The 27,676-nt window shown below is 34.0% G+C and overlaps 1 protein-coding gene across 3 annotated transcripts in view; it reads right to left on the minus strand.

Annotated features, from left to right (window-relative positions):
* POLA1 (DNA polymerase alpha 1, catalytic subunit) overlaps positions 1-27,676 on the minus strand; it is a 336,395-nt gene that overhangs the window by 226,903 nt on the left and 81,816 nt on the right. For all 3 annotated transcript variants that reach the window (XM_074214225.1, XM_074214224.1, XM_074214226.1), the window contains 2 exons: positions 1,973-2,005; positions 1,072-1,164 (listed from right to left, as the gene is read on the minus strand). In XM_074214225.1, coding sequence (XP_074070326.1) covers positions 1,072-1,164; positions 1,973-2,005 — 126 coding nt within the window. The remainder of the gene's footprint in view (positions 1-1,071; positions 1,165-1,972; positions 2,006-27,676) is intronic.

A 27,676-nucleotide genomic window follows, 5' to 3' on the forward strand; every position in this document is an offset into this window, starting at 1 on the left:
CAGAACTTTGAAAGTACTTGCTATCAGTTTTTTATAATTACTGTCAATTTACAAAGTGCTTTAAGATTTTTAACATGCTTTATATTTATTAAATGCTACTTTGCTGCAAGTTAACTTCTCCTTTATATACCACTCTTTTAGGATTAGTTTTTGCCTCTTTACTTCCCCCAAAGTACATTGTCTTACATATAAAGACCTTAATAAACTATTGAATTAATGCATGTATCAGAATACATTTACTAATTTTTTAAAAACTCCATTGTCTCAAAAAAGCATTGTACAGAACCAAGCATTTTAATTAAAATGCTAGAGATATAAATTACTTATAGAAGACATCAGAAAAAACATGATCATATTTCTTCCAAAATATTTAAAGAAAGGAATCACAGGAAAAGGAATTCCTTTTTTTAAAAAATATATTTCTTATCTAGCTGTGTGGCCTTGGGCAAGCCACTTAACCCCATTTGCCTTGCAAAAAAAAAAACAACCTAAAAATAAAATAAAATAAAATAAAATATATTTCTAGCTACACTAAAAAATGAAAGTAAAGCAGCAAATTAGTTAAATGAACTAGGGATGGTCAGTCCCCAAAACATATGACCATAGTCTTTGGCTATCACATAGAAGAACTATGTTTTTTGTTTTTAGATTCACATTATATCTGGATTCAAAAAGAAATCTCCTAACAATTAGGGTTAACCAAAAAAATAGAACAGGATGTCTAGAAGGGCAGTCCAGTTTAGCCAGATTGGATTTGTAGTCAAATCCCCAGTGCTTACTAGCTGTGTCATATTTTAAATCATTTAACCTCTGTAGACTTTAGATAGGCAATCTGCAAAATGAGGAGGCTGAACCAGAACATATATGGGGTTCTTTTCTTAAATATATAAAATTTATAAATCTGACTGAGTTGAGAAAATAAAAATCAATTTAAGAAATATAACTATGGCTAAATTCATTTTTACAATGTATAAATAAATACATTATTACCTGATTCATACAGGTCCTAAATATAACCCACACAAATCACACAAATAGATAAAACAGACAATTTCATTAAGTGTTTTTCACCTTGTTCCCCAACTTGAAGACTTCTTCCAGGTTGGTGCTATTAGTATTTATCATAATTGAATCTGTATCTCCATAAATAACTTCAAGGTTCATCTAAATGAAAACATAAAATATTGAATATGTACACAGTGACCTTTATTTCAAAATGTAGCTGAAGATATTTTATATAAACCATACTAGAGAACTTAAAAAACAAAATTTACCATCCAAGAGCAGGATTAGTTTAAAACGTTCACTCAGTCTGCCCAATGTACTTGCTTATTTTAATTTAATGATAAACCAAGGTTAAATTGAGAATAGTAAAGAGGAAGCAAAACAATGTAATTCCACTTCCTTGCTCGAAAATAAAAAGAAAGTGATGGAACAAAGCAAATATAACATATAGAAATGAACTAAAACACAACTTAAACAATACAGAATGGATAAGTAATAAAAGATAAAAGGATCTACCTGACTGCCATATATTACCATGATAACTGATTATATTAACAGCTTAAAAATTCTGAAACATAAGTGCTTTACAAAACATTTCAGGGGCATAAATCCATGTCAAACCCTTACCAGTATCAAAGACTATTTAGTAGAATATGAAGGGTGCCAAAAAAATCAATCATAACAAACAACACTAGAACACATACAGTATAAAGGCCTGTAAGTAAACTCTAATTAGCACTGCTGCTAATTTGCCTGAAACACTCACATATAGGCTTCAAGCAGTGGGTAGATCATATCAGTGTTGGTAAAAGAAAAAAGCTATAATCCATTAGGGAGGATTACAGTAGTAAACTAGGCATCCTAAGAAGCGATTTCCCTCTGTTTGGGTTACAATTTTCTTTGAATACAAAGACTTCACCAGGTGTAATATTTAAGAACTGTTGTATAATGAAAATGTTCTTATTACCTTTTGCACCATCTCCTTGGTATGCATCAAAATCTAAATATGTTTAAAAAAAATCAAGTTTAATGTATTAGAAAATGATTATAAAAAGATATATAAACATACCTGCATAACATAAATTTAAAATCATCAAAGTTACAGCTTATCCAAAACAAGAGTCTGAAAATTTCAACACTAAAATCAAATGCTTTCATATTTTTGTTCTTTTAATAAATTCCTTCTAGAAATATATCTGTAAGTAAATCATCATCATCATCATCATCAGTCTTTTTTTTGAAGTGTGCATTCTATAAAAATTTACCAGAAAGAGGGAGGAAAAGATCCCATCTCCACAATAAAACTTTCTAGATATCTTTGCTATATTACCTTTCCTGAGTATCTTCAAAGTACTTTTTGGTACCCTGATTTATGTGCTTATTATAGTCTATTTTGTATTCTCACTTATGATTTTAATTCAATGGAATTCAGACAAATAGATTTTCCTGGGACAGTTTGCAATCTGCTATTACTCTTTTCTTTTTTAAAATTAAAGATATTGAGTTTTACAATTTTCCCCCCAATCTTACTTCTCTCCCCCCACCCCCCCCCCCACAGAAAGCAATCTGTCAGTCTTTACTTTGTTTCCATGTTGTACATTGATCCCAATTGAGTGTGATGAGAGAGAAATCATATCCTTAAGGAAGAGACAAGAAGTCTAAGAGGTAACAAGATCAGACAATAAGATAATGTTTTTCTTTCAAAATTAAAGGGAATAATCCTTGAACTTTTGTTCAAACTCCACAGCAATTTATCTGGATACAGATGGCATTCTCCTTTGCCAACAGCCCAAAATTGTTCCCGATTGTTGCACTGATGGAATGAGCGAGTCCTTCAAGGTTGAACATCGCTCCCATGTTGCTGTTAGGGTGTACAGTGTTTTTCTGGTTCTGCTCATCTCACTCAGCATCAGTTCATGCAAATCCCTCCAGGCTTCCCTGAAATCCCATCCCTCCTAGCTTGTAATAGAACAATAGTGTTCCATGACGTACATATATACCACAGTTTGCTAAGCCATTCCCCAACTGAAGGACATTTACTTGATTTCCAGTTCCTTGCCACCACAAACAGGGCTGCTATAAATATTTTTGTACAAGTGAAGTTTTTACCCTTTTTCATCATCTCTTCAGGGTATAGACCCAGTAGTGGTATCAAAAGGTATGCACATTTTTGTTGCCCTTTGGGCGTAGTTCCAAATTTCTCTCCAGAAAGGTTGGATGAGTTCACAGCTCCACCAACAGTGTAATAGTGTCCCAGATTTCCCACAGCCCTTCCAACAATGATCATTATCCTTTCTGGTTATATTGGCCGGTTTGAGAGGTGTGAGGTGGTACCTCAGAAATTTGCATTTCTCTAATAATTAATGATTTAGAGCAATTTTTCATATGGCTATGGATTGCTTTGATCTCCTCATCTCTAAATTGACTGCATATCCTTTGACCATTTGTCAATTGGTGAATGGCTTTTTGTTTTAAAAATATGACTTAATTCTCTGTGTTTTTTAGAAATGAGTCCTTCGTCACAATCATTAGTTGTAAAGATTGTTTCCCAGTTTACTACATTTCTTTTGATCTTGGTTACAGTGGTTTTATCTGTGCAAAAACTTTTTAATTTAATGTAATCGAAATCATCTAGTTGGTTTTTGGTGATGTTCTCCAACTCTTCCTTAGTCATAAACTTATCCCCTTTCCACAGATCTGACAGGTAAACTAGTCCTTGATCTTCTAATTTGCTTAGAGTATTGTTTTTATGTCTAAGTTCTGTAACCATTTGGATCTTATCTTGGTAAAGGGTGTTAGGTGTTGGTCTAATCTAAGTTTCATCCATACTAACTTCCAATTTTCCCAGCAGTTTTTATCCCAATAGCTGGACTCTTTGGGTTTATTAATCAGCAGATTACTATAATCATTTCCTGCTTTTGCCCCTAGTCTATTCCACTGGTCTACCACACTATTTCTTAGCCAATAGCAAACAGTTTTGATGACTGGTGCTTTATAATATAATTTTAGATCAGGTAGGGCTAAGCCACCTTCTTTTGCACTTTTTTTCATTAATCTCCTGGAAATTCTTGACTTTTTATTTCTCCATATGAATTTACTTACAATTTTTTCTAACTCATTGCTGATTGTTTCCAGTAGTTTTTTTGGATGATTTCTTGGGATGCTCTAGGTAGGTAGACCATCATGCCATCTGCAAAGAGTGAGAGTTTTGTCTCTTCCTTCCCAATTCTAATTCCTTCAATTTCTTTTTCTTCTCTAATTGCTGAAGCTAACATTTCTAATACAATATTGAATAGTAGTGATGATAATGGGCACCCTTGTTTCACCCCTGATCTTATTGGGAATGCCTCTAGCCTCTCCCCATTGAATATAATACTTGATGGTTTCAGATAGATACTGCTAATTATTCTAAAGAACAATCCATTTATTCCTACACTCTCTAAGTGTTTTTAGTAGTCTATTTTGTATTCTGATTATTTGTACATCTTATCTGTTTAGTAATCTAACTTAGTAAGTACTTGCTAAATGTCAACTAAATGAAAAGTTTTCTGGTAGAGTGAAGATCTTGTGATGAGCTAGGAAAGAAAAGAGAAATTCCACCTATTGCAATAGACTTAAGAAGTTTTTGTCTAATATTGTTTCTAAATCCCACTCTAAGAAAAGAACTGCCACCAATTGCTGATCTTTCAGTGAGAAGAAGTGACAGAACTGTAAACAAGCCATGGCAGTGGGCTGACTCTCAGTGGAATCTCATTCATTTCTAACCAAAGAAACCAAAGTAAACATCACTATTAGCAACCCTCAAAGCAAAAGGACAACTCTGTCAGCTACCGATGTCTATATACAGTTCTCAGAAAGGTTTCCTAGCATTAAATAACACAGATAATAATTTAATGGGCACAAATATATTTCGTGTGTGCTCTTTTCTGAGAAAACTTCACACGCATGAATAGGAGCATGCACACTGATGAAATATCAGATCCAATATAGTACCTAACCATTCAAATATTATATTGAATCATTACAAGGTTAAAAACACAGCTTGCTTTGTACTCAATAATTCACATTTGAACAATAGGGGGTGTAAACTTCATAAAAATGCTTGTTCAAATGACAATCCCACAAATACTTGTGAAATTTCTTTCAGTTTACCCTGTATAAAAGTGGTATGTAGAGCTGTTTACCTGTTGTCTCTCCCATTAGGATGTGAGTTCTTTGAAGGCAGGGACTGTTCCTGCATTCTTCAAATTCTCAAGACTAAAAAGTGCATAAGATATACTCTAAGCATATGATAAAGACTTAATAAATACTTTAATACTTGACATTATTCTTTCTTAAAACAACAACAAAAAATAATACAAAAAAGATATTTTACACTATTTACTAGCACTGGCCCTGGGCATGTCAATCAATTGTCTCCCAATTTTAAAATGAGAATAATAGTAACCACCTCACAGATTTTTATAAGGGTGAACTGAAATAGTATTTGTAATAAGCACTTGGTATACTGACTGGAAAATAGTAAGCATAATATAAATGCTTATTCTCCTCCACCAATGAAGAGCAGATAAGTTTTGGTTTTTCTTTTGATTTTTATCCTCAACAAGTTCAAATTGTCCATTTGAATTTTCCATAATCTCATCAGAACAGAATTTTAGTTTTCTTTACATTGAGTTTTTAACTTAGAATCTGGCACAATTTCCAGGCAACTGTGAACTTAGATGGGGGAAAAAACTTATTATCTTTATTTCAAAATAATTAGATTCCTTTATAATCCTTTTATTATATTTTATGCGTTTACAAACATTATTCTACACACAAAAAAAGTTAAGAACTTCTGGTCTATCCTGATAGTAGTCATTATAGAATATTGGAACTAAAAGGGGATTAAGTTATCATCTAGTGTTAATTTATTCATTTTACAACCAAGATAAACTTGCTCAAAATTCCTAAGCTAGTTAGTGGTGTAGTCAGAACTAAATCTCTTGGCTTTTAGAGTTTCATCATTAATATTGCTTTGTGACTTTTCTTATTTCCCAAATGTTTTTAATTATTTTAAAGTGATCTGAACATGCACTTCTTAATATTCTTCATCCATAGCCTTTTAAAATGCTATCTAAACTAGGAACAATTTAAAAGTGCCTATGTTAAAATAATTCTTTTATTTATCTTAATTACTCATCTATTTTGACAAAGACCATTCTTTCAGCAAACCAGACTTGAAATAATGGACTCAGCTCTAACATTTCAATCAGTCACTAAATCTTCTCTCATGCAGATTCCCATCAGCATCCTGTCCAGGCTCTTGAACACCTCAAGCCTGAACTACTTACTGTAACACTTTCCTACCTGGTCTTCCTGCTTGCAGTTTTTCCTTTCAAGCCACAGCCAGCCTCATCAAAAATGTTCAATGATTTCCCCTGCCAACAGCAAAAGACTCCTTAACCTGGTATCCAAGAACCAGAAAAAGTGACTCCAACAGACCTCTCAACTAACCCTCTGCACCACTGGTGGCATTCATTGTCCTCTACCTGTTATCTCTGTACATCTACATATGCTGCCATCCAAACTCCTCTGTCAACAAAGAACCAGAAACAAATTAAATTATTTATCTTTCATATTTAATGTACATGAAGAAATCTATTACAGAAAAACATAAGCTAATACCATTGGAAAAAGCAACTCAACTCAAACTTATCATGAAGATGAATTTAATTGTCATCTCCTTTCAATACATTTCAATCTTTTCTTGCACAGAATTACACAGACTACTGTGGAAAGGACAGAACTGTCAGTCCATTAGTAAGAGGATCTGTAATCTTGTTCCATCTGTCACTGACAAATTTTATGACCAATCACAAGGCTTATTTTCTTCATGTATAAAATAAAATAAGGTAGTTGCATTAGATTATTTCTACATTCCCTTCCAGTTCTTTCTTTGATATTTCACATATCTGATCCACTAAAACTCCATAGTTTACAAAATTTCTATCTCTATACACTGAGGGCTATCATCACCAAGGCTCTCACCTCTGGCAATGGAACTGATGACTCTACAGAAGAATCTGAATGAACTGTAGTTTAGGGACTAAAATCTTTACCCTCTTTTTTTGCAAAAGAGCAAAAGTTGGATGTAGAATTCAGTGGCCCTAGGTTCAAATTCCCCTACTACCTCTCTGACAACATTCTCTGGACCTTAGTTTTCTTCATCCATAAAATGAGGAGTAGATTAGATTACACATCGACATTTCCTGTTCCAATTCTAAACCCAAAAATCTGAGAAGCAGACTATGTCCACTAAGTCAATTCCCACAAAGGTTAACAAATATTTCTCTATTAAATTGTTCTACAGTCTAGCTCTACAACTGCAGACAAGGGGCAATGGAAGTTTTCTCAGTCTCACATTTAACTGGTTATAAGGTAAATTTATCCCAAGGTGTTCTTGATAAAAGACGAATTAGCTAGCTGTATTTACTGGGAGCCCATAGTGAGACTTTTACAACTGCTAATAAATATAATATACATAATATACATAAGCCACTTTCAATTTGCTAAGAAGCAAAATGGTAAGTAAACCAGTACTAAAGAAAATTCAAACTATTTCCTATTTCTAAATCACTAATTTTATTAAACCTCCCCTGATTAATCAGAGTAAAGCTATCTAGGTATCCATTAGCCACAGTATATAAACAAGACTACCATCCCCCTTAAGGTAATGAGGCAGCTAAGTAAGGCAGCTAAACAACCCCATTTGCCTTGCGAAAACTAAATAAATAGATTAATTAATTAGGTTCCTGAAGTTCGAGCTATATGATTATCCTGAAAGAATACTCAGGAGGACCATGTTAGAACACACCTACACCACCCCCCATTTAAAAAAGCTTGACCACAGGTAAGACTATGCTATATATGCACTAACATGCATTTCAGGTATTGTAATTATTAGGTGACCACTCTCAAGTTTGCTTCACCAGTCATAATATTAAGGCTACACCCAGTTGACAGAGGATCACTTTTAAGTGCCAGCAGCAAGAAAAAAAAAAGGGTTATAAAGGCTTACTAAATTCATTAATAAGGCAGTCTGCAGTTATCTGATTTCACAGCAACACCTGCATATTTATCTACTCATTACCAATTGGATGATGGAATTTTTTCAAGCACATTTCAAAAATCTGCCAACTTCAAGTGCAAAAAAATAAACTTTGTGGTTAATTTTTCCCTTAACAAAGTACAGCTGTTGAGAATAATTGTTCAAGATCTTACCCTGTAATGTCAACTGCAGCAGAACAAAGAGTATTTAATTAGCAAATCTATCCAGTAATTCAACACCTATTATATAAAATGCCTTCGTGATTTTATTCAGGATAATTTGCTAAGAGGGTTATTACTGACATTCAGATGGAATTTAAAATTCCTACGCAAGTCGAGTCATAATAGCAGTAATGATCTCCCCAATCAGGAGATTCTGTGTCACACAAGGCTCTCTTGCAATGCAGCAGCCGATTTCCTGACTTCTTAATTCCTGGGCTCAGCTCAGTGAGAGCCCTTCATGCCGATATTTCAGTCAGCAATACATCTTTAATGGGACTCTATTAAAATACCTAGAACAAAAATGACTTTTTTTGTTAACAAGAATGACAGCACTGCCATCATATCAATCATTATGGGCTATGCTGAACAGTACAGGATGGGGAGGAGGGGAAAGAGGAAAGGAAGAGAGCGGGAATTAAAATCATGTAAAAAAGTATCTTAACCAGGCCTCTGAAAGAGGAGTGGGAAGTAGAAAGGAAATCTGAAATGCACTGCTGATTCCGTTTTCTAAAAAAAAAAAAAAATCTCTATTTTTGCAGGCAGGGAGGATGTACATACTTCGGTTGTCTACTCTACAGGCTACTAAATACAAAAGAGCCACAAAAGACCATGACCAAAAATGGCACTAACCTGTGAAAGTAATCTCTAACAAAACAATTAAGCCTTTTCCATATTTATATTCTGCTAAAATAAGATACTATACTAAATATTTACTCATGCCAAGATGGACAAAAATAGTGTTTATTGGTACAGAATACAAGTATCAAGCTGTCACTATTTAAGAAGTAAAACACAAAAGGACAATTCCAGATATCTAAAACAACCCCTAACAATTAGCCCATTTTTGTACATTGTAGGTTTCACATAGATATTATACACAGTAAATATACTAAATATACCAAAGTTCACAAACCTAACTATAAAAATCGAGACTATAACTGAGCAATTTAATGGAAATCTCAGATGCTAATGGTTTTAGGCTCCTTCCCGCAGGAATGCACATATAAAATTGGACATATTTAGAGAAATTTTTAGAAACCAGACATTAGGAAGCCTCTTTTCAAGTCCTATTTCAATGCTTCATTGAGGCATGGTGACAACTGAGCACTCAAAGGTTATTCCAGTGGAACACAAGCTCCAGCAGATGCTATGAAGCTAGAGACTGAGTCTGTCATCCATGAACTAACCTAGTTGAGTCATTTTTCTTGTCAGTGCTCTCTTCCCCTCAAATTATCTGATATACACTTGTGTATACATGTTGTATCTCCTAGTACAATATAAGCTTTGTAAGGGCAGGACTATTTATTTTCTCTACATAGTCAGGACCTAGCAGACAAGAGGCACTGAAAAAATGCTTATTGTCTAATTGATGGATAAATCCAACATTTCTCTCTACATTATCGTCTGGATCCCCCACAATAATGATTCTTCTAAAAAGTATAATGTTACATGATTCCAGACAAATGGTATTAGCACAAGATTATCAGTGTTACAAATATAATGTGTTAGAACACAGCTAATGACTGTTGAAAACTCATGTTTCCCAAATATAATCTAGCCTTCTTCCTTCTATGAGAGTCTGGATTGAGTACTATGCGCCTACTGGAGGATTTAATAAAAATCATATGCATTGATGGGCTAATTCTACGTGTTGCCCATCTCACTAAATTTCATAGTTTAGATGACAAGCATTCTTCATTCACCTAGTTTCATTCTTCATTCACCTAGTTTTTCTCTGCATTTTATAGTATTCTGAAGCCTGATACAAATAGCATAACAAAAAAAAAAGTCTAGTGATCAGGAAGAAGTGGATCCAGATCCTAACTCCTAGCTTTCATACCAGTTAAGTAAACTGGGATAAATCACTGTTACCTTTTTTTGTAACTCAATTTTCTCATCTGTGAAGTAGGACTGATGATAATGACATTTAGCCTACTTACTCTGCGTGGTTATTATGAGCAAAATGCTTTGCAAATTTCAAAAAAGGCTACATAAATGTGAATTATTTCAAACAGAAGTACCTGGAAATATCATTCATTACATTATATTTTCTCCTAATCTTTTCAAAAATTAGAAAATTAACATTTTAAGAATGATCCATGTTTACTACAAAAGTGAGCCATACAAAAACTATGCAACTATTATTTGTCTATCAAATTTAAAATCATTTTCAATAGGTAATAACAAGAAGGCTATTTTAACTAACAATATTACATTACACACTGACAAACACAACCTCCACCTAGCTGCTAAAGTGATATGTGTCTGAAGCTCAGATCTGACAAGATAACTTCCCTCAGATTGTTCGCTACTGCCTTTGGAATCCAATACAAACTTCACTGTATAGCATTTGGAATCCTCTACAAATTGACTCTTGCCTGTCTCTTCAGGTCTCCTTCATATATTCTGCATTCCAACTAAACCTACTTACTATTCCTCACACAACATCCCACCCATTTTTCTTCTCTAGGACTTTGCATGACCTGTCATCCATTCTTTAAATGCACTTTCTCTTTACCTCTACCTCTTAGAATCCCAACCTTCCTTTGAAATTCAACTCAAAAGTCACCTGCTCTATAAGATTTTTTTTTATATCTTCAGTTCCTTACTTAGACCTTTTACTTCACAGATGAAAAAGCTGAGGTCCAAAGTGGTGAAAAGCTTTGACAAGGGTCATACAACTGGTTAGCAGAAAAAATAGCAATCGAAAACTAAGCCCCCTGACCTCCAGAGCTTTTCCCACTAGGTCATATAATTATCTGGGGTCAGAACTTTTTTTAAGCACTATGGAGATAAATAAGTATCTTTCATATCGTTCCAATGACAGGTGAGTACTTTCCCTTAAAAACAGGTTAAAAGGAAACAGTAAAACAAAATACTCATTGCACTTCCATCATCAAATCATATGATTCAGTTCCTTATGAAAATTCTTACTTCTTTAAGTAACTCGCCTAGGTTTCTTAGCTTCTTAGGCAAATCAACTAGATGAGAGGGCTATCTATAATCTTGAACACTTCAAGAAATGAAAGCAAAGGCTACTGTTAAGAGGAAAGATTAAGCTTCTATTAGTAGTAAAAGATCTAATAAATTAACTTAATTCCAAAATCACTGACTAAAGAAAATACCTATCTCCAATATAATTTTTAAAGTTGGTTTAAAAAATAACAGCTCAAAATGGAATCCCATACCTAAATCCTAACTTTTCCCAACTAACAAATAGTGATTCAGTTTAAACACAGTACATTATAATACAAACAAATACTAAAGAGAAATGCATTTCTACTTTAGTGATGGAGACCCCTTAATTATAAACATGACTAACAAATATACTTCCCCCATACTTCCATTATTACCTTGAATACACTATTTTAAAAAACACCTTAATTTGTCATTTAAATCTTCTGGCACCTCAAGTATAAGAAATTTTAAAACACTTTTGAATAAACAAAACCATTTGAAACATTTAATAATGTTTATATGCCTTTCTTATTTTCCTACAATGAATGGATTTTGATTTTGATCTAAGTAGATAGAAATTCAGCAGCTCTTTATGCCTTTGAATATGTGAAAATGAACATGTGTGGAAGAAAATTTGGTGGGAAGGAACTTTTCTTCTTTCAGTTCTTTCACTTCTTTCCTTGTTCCACTCATCTATCTGCTTATTTCAAAAAAAGTCTTCTCTACATCCCAATTTTATTTAAAAAAAAAAACAGCTTTTGCCCCTAAATAAGGCATTCAAATTTCCATTCTTTCTCCCTGCCCAACCATCCTGAGGAACACTGCTGAGTTGCATCCTCATGTCTCAACTATTCATACATTTTACTTGACCTTATTTTATTCCTATTATGATTACATCTGTAGGATGCCTTTATAGCTTACTAAACCAAGTTATGTTCCCTAGTAAGAGACTTCAAATAATGAGTTCACAGTAAAAACCTAAAGGTTAAACTTTACTTTAGAAATAGAGATATTTATTAAAAACTAAACTTTGAAATGATACATTTATTTAAGACCATAAATATCATTAAAAACTCTCATCAAGTAAAGCCTAGGAATGAGGGTTGCAGACTTTAATCCACATAATGCCTGCAAGACAGAAAATATATAGTGAGCAATGATCCTTAGCTCTGGTTTCCCTACCCTATGATTCAGCCCCTTAGGTAAAATTTCCTTCAAAGCAAAGTTGTTAAGTACCAGAAGGCTCTGAGCCATGGCTCTCTGATTGACTTCTCATCTAACTCATCTAAAGGGCTAATTAAGACGTGGTCAAACTGTGTCCATATCTTAGCTAACATTACTGTACAAGCAAGTTTCATATAACCTGATTAAAATTGACTAAAAGTGTCTTACTTCAGTAATCACTTAGGCAGAATGAATTTTACATTAGCAAGATCAAGCACGTGCCAGGCCTCAGTGGAAATGAAAAGGGCTTATAGTAATAGGATTTATAAATCCACTACATTAGGTTAATGGCTAAATGATTTACATGTAACTTTTCTCCTCTCGCCCCCCCCCCCACTCTCTAACTCACTAAAAACTATGCTTGGCATTTTCAACTACAGTGCCAAATACAGAGGAAATAGTCTTTCTATTTTTGGAATTCTGATTTCTGAAGAAGGAATGGGCATCAACCATTAACTCTTTGCGAGTTAAATATGTGAGAGAACAAATAGCCAATTAATAAAATAAAAACATCCATAAGGCCTGAAAGTTTCTAATTGATCATAACTGTTTATTTTGAAAGAAGACAGGTTGATTGTTGTTACATAATGAAGTTCAGCAATAGAAAGGAGCATTAGTTTTCTTAGAACTTGAAATATCTTTTATTAAAAAAATTTTAGATGAAACAAGTCATGGAGAAACTGATATTTAATAGGTCAGAAATTGTCACTAATAATGATAAAATATTATTTTAAAAACCAATAGCGCAAAATACTGAAAAATCTTTAATTTTAAAAGACAAGAAGATTATAAACAGCTGCCCAATAGTAAAACCTAATTTTGGCAAGTGAATAAATAATATCTTCATGTCCATAAGGTTTTTTTTTTCCATCTTTAAGAAACATCTCTTTTCTCACATCTCATTTACCCAATTAGTTGTCAAATGGTATCATTTCTACTGCTATATCATCTCCTGCATCCAATCCCTTCTCTCTACTCACACAGCTACCACATTAATTCAGGTTCTCATCACTTCTTACTTAAATTATTGCAGCTGCCTTATTTCCAACCTCAAGGCTAGGTTATCCTCAATAATGCTGCCAGAATTGATTTTAAGCACAAATCTGTCCATGTCATTCCCTTATTCAATAAATTCTACTGTGTCTAAAATAAAACAAAAATTCCTATGCTTAGTTTTGAAAGACCTTCACAATGAGGTCCCACATTATCTTTATAGTTTTGCTATAAATTATTCACCTTTTTACACTCTGCAAGACACTTCCTCTCTATGCCTTTGTGCTGGTTGCTCTTCCATATCTGAAATGCACTCTGGCTTCAACTCTGCCTTATAAAACTCCCAACTTCAGTAATGCATCTTTAAAACACCATCTACTTTCATAAAATATTTCCTGGTCTCAGAATTGCTTGTGTCCCCCACAAACTAACTTGTAAAATACTTTGTATTCATTTGTGTTTAGTTCTGATTTTTTTTTTTGCAAGACAAACAAGGTTAAGTGACTTGGTCACATAGTTATTAAGTGTCATGTCTCAGTAGAAATGTTAATTCAGTTTCTCCTGACTTCAGGGTCAGTGTATGTACTTACATATGTACTTGCTGTTTTCCCTACTCTAAGTTCTTTACAAGTGAGGAATTTCTTATTTCATGTGTATGTATACTTTTGCCTGTAGGTAAACAAATATATGCATAGATTTGTTGTTGTGTATGGTTTTTTTTTTTAAATTTTGGGGAGAGGAGCAGGATCAGACAAATCTATGAGTTTACCTATTAGAATTTTGTTGCTATTGTTCAGTGATTTTTTGAATCCTTTTCAACTTTTCATGATGCCTTTTGGGGTTTTCTTTGCAAAGATACTGGTATGGTTTGCCATTTCCTTCTTCAGATCATTTTTATAGATAAGGAAACTGAGGCAAGCAAGGATAAGTGACTTTTCCAGCTAAGTACCTGAGGTCACATTTGCACTCAGGAAGGTAAGTCTTCCTGACTCAAGGCCTGGCACTCTGACCATTGTGTGCCACCTACCTGCCCGAATTGGCAATTCCTGGTGTACAGGTTCTGTCTATGCAAGATAGAAATTCTTCCAAGAGAACATGAAAATTAGTGATTAATGAAATGTTGGATATATTCCTGACTTTTTAAGGTTGATATCACTAACAACAACAGCCTTGTTCTTCTATATGTCTACTGCTGTCAAGACATAATTGCTAGGCTGGATGGAAGAAATGATCCAACCCAGTAATGCAATTTCTTTTGTGAGAACAATGATTTATTTTTGCTAGAGGCAGAAATGTATTTTTTAATAAAAGAAATAAATAACATGTTAAAAGAGAAAATTTAAATTGCCCCAAGTAGTTAATGCTCTTAAAATATGGGGATCATCACCTTAAAGAAACAGTCATCTTACATCATTAATTGGGTTAATTCAAGAAAATGAAAGGAATTTTACTAAATTATTACTAAATTTCCAAATGATAATATAAAGTACACAATTCTCCTGTAAGGTTAAGAAAGAGTCAGCAAATATTTTGTTGAAATAATAAAACTTTATACTGAAATTAGTCACGTCCTAATCTAAATCTAGAAACAATGATCCCCATGGTCCACAGTACCCCCCCCAAGTCCTTCCTAGGTTAATGGATCTAGGATTATAGAAGGTATCTCAGGTAATTTTATCATTACAAATGAGGAAAGCGAGACCCAGAGAAGTCAAGTGACTTGTCCAAGATCCCACAGGTAAAAAGTACCAGGGTTAGGATTTCCTGTGATTTCATATCAGTGGTCTTTTCACTACAATTAAGAGTAAAAGTTCAATATTCTAGTAGCTTGGAAAAACAAAGTATTCCCTTAAATATGAATGCGAATGTAATGAACTTAACTATAAAATTGAGGATCATAAAGCAAAAACAAACAGTATGTTATCAAGCAAATATCTTAATATGGCAGCATCTCCTTTTATAGCAATAAGGATATATAGAACAAGGGGAAAAATGTATATTAAAATGATAGTATTACAATTTGGAGATCTATTCCTTCTAGCATTTGACTTTCTGATAGTACAATTAGGAAACATCCTTCTCATTGCTTTTCAACTCCATGTCCATCCTTTTAACAAATCAGATACACATTCTTTCTAGTGTCTAGAACATTTGTCTAGTCACACAAAACAGTGGCCAATAGCAAACCTGATACATGGCTGCTTAAGGCAGACTGTAAGGCACCACACAGTGACCTTTAGCAAGAACGATACTAACAGGTGGCTAGTGCCTAATACAAATAATTGTATTAAGCTCTCAAACAAGAACTAAACAAGAGAGGACAGTCTTGTCCTGCCATCAGTAACTGAGAATGCACAAGGGTGGGAGCAGAAGTCCCTCCCATCAACTACTCAATAGTAGCAGGTAAAATGCTTTCCTCTCTTGAATCAAAATGATAGTGTTGATAATCTCAACAGGAGGAATTAGCACCAATCAATTCACTTTCGCAAGCCAATGAATTCCAAAGGCTCCTATATAACTACTGTTTTCCTTGCCAGCTTTAGACTGCATTTGGAAAGGGGAAGTCTTAGATTTATTTTGGAGTCATTCATTATCACTCATCAGAGGAGAACTTGATAACAGTCCAGTGAAAACATATTAACAGATTATGGGAAATTATTTAGGCCCTTCATCCTTTTGGAGATGTATAGAGGTGGAATGAAGGAGAAAAGAGGCATGAATCCATGATATACAGGTGTTCCTAAATTATATTCTTCATATCCTGGAAGAGAAACTAACTAAGCTATAAGTGATTGAATTAATTGCCTTTAGTGACTAATTAGATTTTTCTAACATCAATCGTCTCAAGTTAGTCACAGTTTTCATCCACCTTTAACCCCAAAACAAGGCACTGTTTTGACAGAAGAGACAGCTGTACAACAAGGGGGGGGGGGGGGGGAGAAAAGGAAGGCACAGCCACTGTGGCAACCTTTTCTGAAAGACAATCACTTCTATCACAGTCCAAAAATTCCATCAGGTGGAGGAAAACTCAGACAGGAGTCTTGCTCACTAGAGGCAAACAGCCTGTGTATCAGGACGCCCGTTGCCCAGAGACCCCTTTATAACTTTGCCACAGTAAGAAAAGCAATCTTACTCTCTTTGGCTACTACCATGACCTTCCCTGCTTTCACCCTCCTAAACCATCAGCATGTCACAATGCAAATGGCATGGCCAGACTGAGCTACACACCACTGGCACATCAGTCCCCTGCAGAAGAGGCCAAGTAGTAGATCGAGTTCCTGTCAGCTGCAAAAGAGCCGACACTTAAGCTGCTTAGAGGCTTCTCATTCTTTATTTTTAAAATGGTAGGGTGGGTTCAAGGACATGGTTGTCTGTCAAATAAAAGACTTAAGGAAAAAAGGCATAATCCTTGTGAAAGAATATACAGTAAGGAGCTTTGAAATTTCAGTACTGTTTCAGAAACAGAACAAAACGATATATTAGAGTTCTTTGGGAGAAATGGGAGGAATTTTGTTTTGTTTTCTTTTTCCCCCAAGGAAAACATAAACTAAAATAATTACTTCTCAAGCCACTGGCACTTAATTCTCTTACAACTAATGCTAAATACTGATATTCAGAAAACCATAATTCCAAGAGAGGAAGACTCAATATATTATGACTTAATAACTTTAACCTAGTGGTCAGATCTAAATTGTACAACAAATTTTTAAAAATATATTTAAAAAATTGCTAAGGGAAAAAGAATACATCTAAAGAGATTACGCTTGTTTCCACTGTTCTACATCATTCTCAACTAATTCTTACAAGCTGTAGACCAACTGAATTTTGATGTATAAACTGCTTTTGACTATATTTCATTTTACACAGATAAAACACTTTTTAAAAAAAATGCAAGCCAAAGACACCCTTTTGAGAAACTAAGAAAACAGATGTGGAAGCCATTTGTTTAGATGAAGAGGAATTTTCTCTTTTATAGGAATACAATGATTCATGAAAAGGAAAAGTCTGTCATCAAGTTTGCTTCAATAGATACTATTGGGTTTGAGGCAGCTTTCTAAATATGGCCACTGCTTCTCTTCACATCTCATCTCTCCTGAAATATCTCAACTACTGCTAACAAACATTACTTTTATTGTTTTGGTTCTTTTACATTTTCTGCTTAGTGTATATGTTATGGAAAAAAACTGGAACTCCTGCCTCATATATTTGTTTCTCTCAATCAGGTAGTGGCACAAAATGTCTTTGGTCTCATCATGGCATCATTAGATGATTAGATCATTAGAATATTAGTAGCACATCATAAAGTGTCAGAGAGTAAGGCAGAGCCTCTTATGAAGAATAACTCAATGAAAAACTGCAGACACAGCAACTTTAAGAATGATCACTGTGGAGATCAGATCCACTGGGGGGTTGGAAAGATGCAAATGACCTAGGTAACATGACTTATTTATTTTGAGTTCCTACTAAGCAAATGAATGTAGAGGAAAACAAACTTTCTATTTACCTTAATCCCATTCTAATCACTACCCAATTTTTCTATCTTTAATAGCTTATTTTTCTTGGAAGGTGATCCAAATCCTTCCAGGATCTAAATCCACTGGTGCTCTTCAACTCATTCTTTCTGCTTATTTCTTTAAGCCTGTCTATATAATATTCTTTTTAAAAACCAATTAGATTTTTACATTGCAAAATCCAGTGTCTCTTCTCAGTTTTCATTCTTCAAATCAAGCAATCATTTATTAAATAGCTACAATTAACAGTGCAGCTCCTTGCACAGTTTTAAACCTCTCTGCTACACATGACCATAGTTTGGTGCTCATTGCTCCTTAGCTCTTTACCCAGACTTAAAAGGCAATAAGTTCTTACTCCTCTGTCTTCTTAGTTTCCCCTTCTTTTTCTCTTAATTCCATTACCTGTGCACATCCATCAAAGGCAAGTTCTTGGCAATCTATTCTTTTTCTATTAGTATTCCTTAAGGAGATCATCCAATCATTTTCTATTTAATTATATCACAAACCCACTTTTCCTCTCTCCCCCTTTAGAATCATTTATAAGAGATTTACAAGTGATGGCCATATTGATGTGGAAAACTATTTCCTCAAAAATATTTCTCCATGACCAATAACTTGCCATGTTTCATGCATGTGAATGCCAAGATTCACAAATCTTCAATTCAATAATCACTAATTCAGCACCTAATATAAAGGACTAGAGACACAAAGGTAAAAATAAAAAAAATTATCCATTCTCACACACACACACACAACCACAACACACTTTATCAACACACACTTTATCAACAGGCCTTTCAGAATATTTTTTCATCATGTTTTTGATTCTATCTTTCTTTTTATTTGATCTAGAACACTGAATAAATGAAACCTAAAATATCACAATGGATATTAGGTCTTCTAATGCTCCAAAATAAAATTGAAATATAACTTATTCGCCTCTCACTAATCATAAATTGCTACTGATTCCAGATGTACGATCTTAGAGATGAAGACTTACTGTATATTTTTAATGACTTTAGCAAATATGGTGAAACACTTGAAGAGATACCATATAACTTGAGTCAAAAGTAATTCAGATATGTGTACTTCCAACTGCATCCTAATATAGAAAGCTGTTTCCTATTCTTAATGGATCAACTTTTTAAAGAGATGCTTGTAATTAAGAATAAAACTTTCTTTAAAAAGGAACCCATTAATGCATAGTAAAGATTTCAAGTGATCTTTATCAGATTTCATGTTCTTTTTATCCCTATCTAAACTCAGAATAAAGGTATGTTTGTGGAAGACTGGAAAAGAACATAAGGATCCCTTCTTTCTTTGAACATCTGTGGCATTCTCAGTCTCTCTGACTCATTTTTAAAAAATTATAAATTGCCTAACACCATAATTGTTTCATGTATTTATTTTTTTTGGGGGGGGGTGCAAGGTAGTAGGGTTAAGTGACTTGCCCAAGGCCACCCAGATAGATAATCATTAAGTTGTTTGAGGTCTGATTTGAACTCAGATCCTCATGACTCCAGGGCCAGTGCTCTATCCACTATGCCACCTAGCTGCCCTGTTTCATATATTTTATATAACACTTCCACACTGTGAATTCTTTGAGGAATATTCTCATATAAATTCTACACAGCCTAATATATATGATCAAGCATATTTGTTAATTAATAGAAATGATACAAAGGAAAAATCAACAAGAAGGACAAGTAAAAGATATCTCCTAGAAATAGACTTGAGGTGGCACAATGGATAGAGGCCTGGAGAGAGGAACATTCATCTTCCTGAGATGAAATCTGGCCTCAAGCACTAGCTGGTTTGGCAAATCACTTTACCCTGTTTGTCTCAGCTTCATCTGAAAAAATTAGCTGGAGAAGGAAATGGCAAACTACTTCAGTATCTATGCCATGAAAAACCCAATCATGAGTTGAACACAACTGAAAAAGACAACCAAACAAAACCAAACAGAAAGATTGGTTACTCTATTTCCTTCTTACACTTGTTTTAAGGAGACATTTCATCATCAGAAAAAAAAATTGGGTTTCAAAGTAAGGTGAATGCTAAATTTTAGGACAACAGCTATATACCCATCCACATTAATCCCTGTAAGTAGTCAACTTAAAAGTAGAATTTACAGGAAGAGGAGTGGGTGGAGTTAGAATAGGAGGAAATGAGAAGGCACAACAAGAATTAATTATTACTAATTAGGAATGCTATAGTTTCTCTTCTTTCTCAGACCTACTGCTAATCAACAGTAGGAGCACATGTGGTCCATGGCACTGAAAAGAAGGAAGGGACGGAAAACAAAACAGCTGTCTGAAGAATATGCCACTAAAAAGAAATCTCCATAGAAGCTGAAGCATTTTTATATTGAAATAAAGTAAAACTGTGGTGATCAATTTCATCTAAATTTCTCAAATAGTTTGGATCTATTTTAACCTGCTTTCTGATGAGCTACATCTACATTTTCTAGGATAAATATATCAATTTAATCTTTAAGTGGAATGAAACCACGACTTGCATATGATAAGCACTCAATAAGTGTTTCTGATGAGGACACTGAAAACAATAAGAAGAAAAATTATGAAATTAACACTTCAGGAAATACAAAAACAAAGAGATTCTGTCTGCACAGGTTGTAACATTTCCTGAAACGGATAGTATGTTTATAGATAAACTGAGGCACAATATACAGCATGTACTCAAGCCATCTTTTAGGAAAAATTATGAATATTCAAGAGATGAGCAAAAAAATAATAAAAACTTGGAAGAAATTTTAAATGTTTAGTGTCAACTATGACATCTATCTAATGATTTTGGTCACTTTAGCATTTCTACACTAATTTCCCAAAGTTTCCCTCTGGCAAAATCCCTTATATCAAGTTATATTTTAGAATTTGAAATGGAAGCAATACCCAAAAAAGACTGCATATGAAGGTTGAAGACTTGAAATTCAAGTCCCATCTCTTATCTTTACTGTGACTAAAGGCAAATCAATTTCTGTCTCAGAATCACAACTTCCTCAGGATTAAAAGGACTTGTAAAATATGTTTTTGAACATTGTTGTGAGGAAAGTATTTTCTAAACTGCATGATTTTTATACATGAGATTTTATACATATTATATATCATATGTTGATGTACAAAATTATGTGTGTGTGTGTATATATATATGAATTCAAGTAATTATCGTGATTACTCTCACTTGTGAAATCATTTCTATTCTAACCATTTTTACCATTTCTTACCTTTCAGGGCAAGTGAATCTTTTAGGACATGGTACCAAAAAAACCTGACCTGAGTAAAAATCCTGGCTCCACTAACTTAATATCATTTGGAAGACCCCCCCCCCCAACCTTCTCTGGTTCTGAATTTCCTTATCTATAAAATGAGGGGGTGAGAGGAAATGACTTGAAGTTATTTTTCATGATTTTCATAATCAAATAAAAAGAATAATAACAAAAATTGAAAATAAAAGTTTCACCTGATTTTAAAGTAAATAGATTTTAAAGTAAATAGATCCAGGAGTGTCAAAGCCTTCTCAGTGAGGTCAGAACCAGATTAAAATGTAAATGGGAAATATTTAACAAATAAAAATAAAACAGAACACAGAAAATATGAATATGTGGCTTTCTAAATTAATATGCAGGAACAGAGATTATGTAGTTTGATACTGCTGATCTAGTCTACCTCTAATCAGTTCCCATTTTACAGATAAGAAAATAAAGGTTAAATAATCAGAATTCTGAACACTGGAAGCGATTTCAGCAATCATTTGGACCAAGCAAAATCAACTAATCTATTTCATTTAGTAGAAAGTCACTGGAATGGGAACCAGGAGCCCTGGTTCATATCTTGGGGTTACTATTTATTACATAACTTTGGACAAGTCCTTTCATCTCAATTTTCATTGTTAAAATGAAGTTTTGGTTTGTATATCCTTAATAGTTAAACACAGATAAGCAATTTCTAAAATTCCCTTCTAGGTCTAAATCTATGATCCCAAGTAGAAGAATTGATATTTTAACCCAGATCCTAAAACTTCAACTGTAGCATCCTTTCCATTATACTCATTACCAATTAATTCATTCTAGTAACAAATGATTCAACACCATAATCTTGAGTACTGAGACTACAACTCCTAGAATAGAGGTTTCAATCTCTTGTTGATTAGGAGCTAATTGTGATTTCTTCTAAGTCTTGAGAGGAAGAAATGGCTCAAAAGGCTAGGAGCCTGCCAACTGTAATTCCCTTTCCAATTAAGAGTCAGGAAAGGGGGCTGATGGGGCACCAAATGGTTTGGTGACCTAAAAGATTCACCAATCTTTTGTAGTCTACCAGTTAGGGATGTCTGTCATTTTTTTTTGTTTGACTTACTTTTAATTTTAAGACAAAAATAATCAATTTCAAACACTCTCTATTCCTACATATCTCTACAAGTGATCTTAATTATGTACAGAACTGCATATATAAAAATTTAGATATCTTTCAACCTGAATTACTATGCTATTCTCTATCAACAAAAGCATATTACCTTGCAAAATAATGAGCTAATTTTTCTGGTGGTGAACATATTTGAGAGAGTGGGGGAAGTTTCTGGCAAAAATATAAGTGCTTCACTACCTCAGCTTTAAATGTAAATTAAGCACTCAGCAGCATGCAAGTTAGGACAATTTTCCTTACACATGATAAGATGAATTATATTTTATTCCTTAGTACTGAACAAGTCACTTCCTAAGACATACCTAACCCTTAAACAAAGGCTGTTCTTTGTCACAGCTGTGGAAATGTTTTTATTACTAATGTTCTTTAAATATGAACAAGAGTCTCTCTTTTCTATACTTAAGTTCATAACAAGCTGTTACCTTTGCAAAGTAGAATAACTGAAGAAAAGAGAAAAGAAAAGGGGAATATCTGCTTCCTATGTGAGCATCATGTAAATTTCCACAATTAGTGGCAAAGCATGCATTTCCCCAATCTACCAACTCGAGCCACCTCAGAACCTACATATACCCCAATGGTTCTTCAAGGTTCAGGTACATTATTATAAAGAAAATTATCCTTTTGCTTCTTTACCCAGTATGAAAAAGTATTTAAAAAAATGTTTTTTGAAATAACTATCAGTTTCCATAAAGATTATTTTTACAATAATTCAAATGTGTGTTCTGACCATGTACTCACAGGTCTGTCTTCTTTGCAGATTCTCTTATACAAAAGGATTTCTCTGGCTGCTCCCTAAGGACTCATTCAGTGGTGGTCACTTAGAATAATATGACAATTGAGAATCTTCTACTGTAAAGAAACATAGTTTCAATGCTACATCCATCTATTGCCCCTCTCTTCTGCTGAAGAAAGTTCTTGATCATCACTCCTAATTATTCCCAGTTTATGCTTTGTCCTGATCAATATGAACACACAAAGATTACCATGCTTTCAGTTACATCCTTCTTAAAACACTGTGATTTTCAACAATTATTGTACTTGAGAGTCACAAGCTGAAATTTTTCTTTCTTCTCTGAAAAAGAGACTATTCAGAGGGGGGAAAAAAGAAAAAGGAAAAAAGTGACTGATCTGTTTGGAAAAAAAAATTAGACCTGTGATACCAAAGTACATATTTTTTGGCAACCATCATATCATGGGGGAAAAAATAGTCCTTTCAGATTTTAATTTAACATTTCCTAAGCACTTTTTTTTTAGCTTTTTTTGCAAGGCAAATGGGGCTAAGTGGCTTGCCTAAGGCCACATGGCTAGGTAATCATTAAGTGTCTGAGACCGAATTTGAACCCAGGTACTCCTGACTCCAGGGCCGGTGCTTTATCCACTGCGCCACCTATCCTAAGTACTTTTTAAGGGCAAGGTAAAAAGGTAATAATATTATACATATATGTATGTATATTACAGACTTAATATACACAAAATATAGCTGTAATAGTAATTATATTTACTAAGTATCTTTTAAAGGTATGACACAGGGAAAATAATGTATATTTAAATAAATGTTATTTATATGCATATGTATATGCAATACAGATAAGTATATGAAGTACATATACATGTAATGATTTATATATGGAATTCAACTATTTACCAAGCACATTTTAAGGGCAAGTCAACTGTATGTGTACTACAGTCTGGGGAACATATACTTTTCATCTTTTTCTCCTATGTGAGTAGTTACAAGAACTATCTTTCAAATGACTTTGGATTTCACTAAGGATTTGTAGTATTCTGAGACTCAAAGCAAATAATACAATGTTATCTGTGATTATCAGTATTTGAAGACTATCTTCAATTTGCAGTGGCACTCTGTTTGGCAAGGAGATCAAGAATGGAATGTATAATGGTCATCTATTTCTCTTTTGGGAGGGTCACTATCTTTTTAAAAAAATGGGCAAGAAATATTGCAATTACACATGGTATCAATTCTAATTTTATTTTCTACTACTCTCTAAAAAGTCCTACCCTAATGCCTCAATATGACATGGAGATGATACTGAGTTCTCAAAGACTATGCCAATGGAATTAATGATAGCTGTGGCTGGAAGGGTTTAAAAAAGAGTTCTAAATACAGACCAAGTCTGCTTTCTGAGCATCAGTCTAGTTAAACATAAAGGTTCATTCACCATTAGGTAGCCGCTTGGTAATGAATTCGTGAGCCTGAGTAATTCTTGATAAAAATTACTACAAAATGGGCCTCATTCTTCTTTGCATTTCTGCAATTATGGTAGCAATGAAGCAGAAAACAAGGCAGAAGATAAGAATCAGTCTTTGACTCTTAGTCCTCTGATTTTAAGATTCTTACCTAGTTATCAAGAAGCAGAAAAACTTGTAGGGCAAAAGAATTGTAGCAATCCTTACATAGTTGATACAGAAAACCAACCAAATGGAAAGATTATTTAACAAAATGATTCTCTTTGGAGAGGTAAAAATGAAACTGGTAGAGTTACTTTCATCATGCATACAAAGGCAACAAGAAATATCATTTCAAGAAACATCTGATCATCTTGTATTATACGAAGCTCAAGTACGTACAGAAAATATTACTAATTTAAACATATGGAGTCTTGACCTGGGCACAGCCACTTGGCCCAACATGTCAGCATCCTGCTTTCCTGAGTTCTCCTACCACATAGGTGGGAGTGTCATTCTTTTCTTGGCTGCAAAGCCTAAACAGGTAGTGTCTGTCTGCCTGTCTCTCTCTCCTATCTATTTTTCCTGCTGTGCTTCTAAAGGGTGAGAAGCATAGTTCTCCTAGAATACAGGCATGATGAACTGACCTGTGAGAGAGGATAATAATTCCAACTGAGTTATTTTGAGGAAGCTGCTATAGAAATGAGTTGTGAACTGGTAATCACTATGCATACATAGCTCTCCATCTCTCCTTTTTTGGATCTAGGACTGGTTATTTTTCTTGTTCAGTTCTGTACATTTCTCTTAGTTTCAAGTAAAGTTGGAAATTCCACCTTTTGTTTGAGTGCTTGAGCCATAGTGACCTTGGAACCTGTAAGTTACAGTTAGCCCCAAGTAAAGGGGAATTTTGGAAGTGAAATCTAAACTTTGCTCTTTGGGAACTGAACTAAGCTGTGAACCTTATCCATTGAGTGAAGTCATGGGGTGCTGAATAAAATTATGCCTCTCATGTTGGAGGGAAAAGTTTGAATAAAAATTCCTTTGCAAAAGAAAATTCAGGGGCATCTAGGTGGTGCAGTGAATAGAGCAGTGGCACTGGAGTCAGGGAGTACCTGAGTTCAAATCCAGCCTCAGACACTTAATAATTACCTAGCTTGTGTGGCCTTGGGCAAGCCACTTAACCCCTTTAAATCATCCCCAGAGCATTTTTCATTTAAACCGAAAAAAGAGCTAATAAAAGAAAACTGGAGAAGATAGGCAAAGATTTTTTTATAACAAATGTTTTTACCATCAGAAAAATGGATATGCTTTCAAAAGAAGTAGAAATGGCAATGAAGAGAATAAAGGTGAGGAAGACATCAGTTATTAGATCCACTATCATAGAAAAGATCAATGTAGGAGTTTACTTGATTGTAATGTTGGAATAATTTATTCACAAGGTTTTTGAGGAAGGGAAAGATATCTAAGATGGGGGGGTTAGAGAGAGAACTTTCTGGGATCTTATTAATACTGAAATAAAAATGACCAAGAGGATATCAACAACTACCACCTTATAATTATGAATCATAATTATTTTATATTAGATAATTTAGTATAAGATTCATTTTCACACACATCAAAAGCATTCTCAGTGAAGGTATTAAAAGGAACAAGCAGTCCTCTGAAAGTAACATTGTAAAATGGACAACATCTTTAAATCATTGGAATGACTGAAAGATAGAGAGAATACTGAGATAGCATTGTGCTTACTATTCAATAGCTAATATTTAGATAGTACTTATTATGTATGGCCCCACTGCTAAGTGTTTTACAATTATTATTTCATTTAATTCTCACAATGATCCTGGGATAGAGATTCTTTTATTATGCCATTTTACAGATGGGTAAACGGAGGTTAAATTATTTGCCCAGAGTCAAGATGTCTTAAATGATGCAAAAGAGGAAATTTTATTCAACAACTATCAACATCAGACAAAGCATAAGAGACCAAAGATATTCACAAGTGCCTCAAAGGAAACTGACTCCAAGTCCAAGTTCATTCAGTCTATTAATTAGTATTTATTATATGTTTATCATATATCACATATGCCAAGAAGTAAAGGGGATCAAAGAAAGGCAAAAAACAGTCTCTGTTCTCTGGATCCTCCTACAGATGACATCATGTAAACTGCACCAAACCCCAAAATTTTCTGGAGTCTCCTTGAAAAAATAAAAAGTTGGCCTTAACCATCTACTCATGGGAGTGTGGATGAATAATGTATATCAAGGGCATGTCCCTCAATAGATAAATTCTAGAGACTGTCTGTTAGTATGCAGGAAGTCAGTGAAAAGAGGACTAGACATAGAGCCCGAGTCTCTAATTCTGCCAATGTCGCTTAACTTATTGTGTAGCTTTAACCAAGACATTTCATCCTCTGGGCCTATATATTACTTCAACTGTAAAATGAGGGCACTGATACCTCAACTGGTATATGAAGAAGAAACAGACAAGGTGTACCACCAAATTAAATAAAAACAGAAGAGCAGGAGGAATCGTCCTGAGATAACTGCCAAGTTTCTCTAATGACCTCAAATTAATTCCAGAAATCAAAGACTGCCTTTTTAATAACAAAATTCTACTGGTGTTAAAATAAGGCTGAAAATCATGAAACTCTATAAAAATTTACAAATGAGTTACTTGGAGAACTGAGTCCAGAATCCAGTTCTGACTCCCAGATCAATATACCAATTTAACAATGCTTTTCCCGCAACTAGTCCATCACTGGGAAAACAACTGTTACAGTGAGAGAAACACTAAATGCAGACAAATACCATGATGCAAGTCCTAGTCCTGCCACTTACAACTATGTGACACAAGGCAATTGCCTCTTATAACCTCAGTATATTCTTCTAAAAAATGAGAATAATAATCCCTACTGAGTTATTTTGAGGAAGCTGCTATAGAAATGAATTGTGAAATGGTGATCACTATGCATATATAGCTCTCCCAAATCATGAAAAGAACTATCCAGTTCATTAGTTTATAAACTGAAATGCTAAAGCATCAAT

The sequence above is a fragment of the Macrotis lagotis genome, chromosome 1 (assembly GCF_037893015.1).
Source record: "Macrotis lagotis isolate mMagLag1 chromosome 1, bilby.v1.9.chrom.fasta, whole genome shotgun sequence".
Taxonomy (NCBI): Eukaryota; Metazoa; Chordata; class Mammalia; order Peramelemorphia; family Peramelidae; genus Macrotis; species Macrotis lagotis.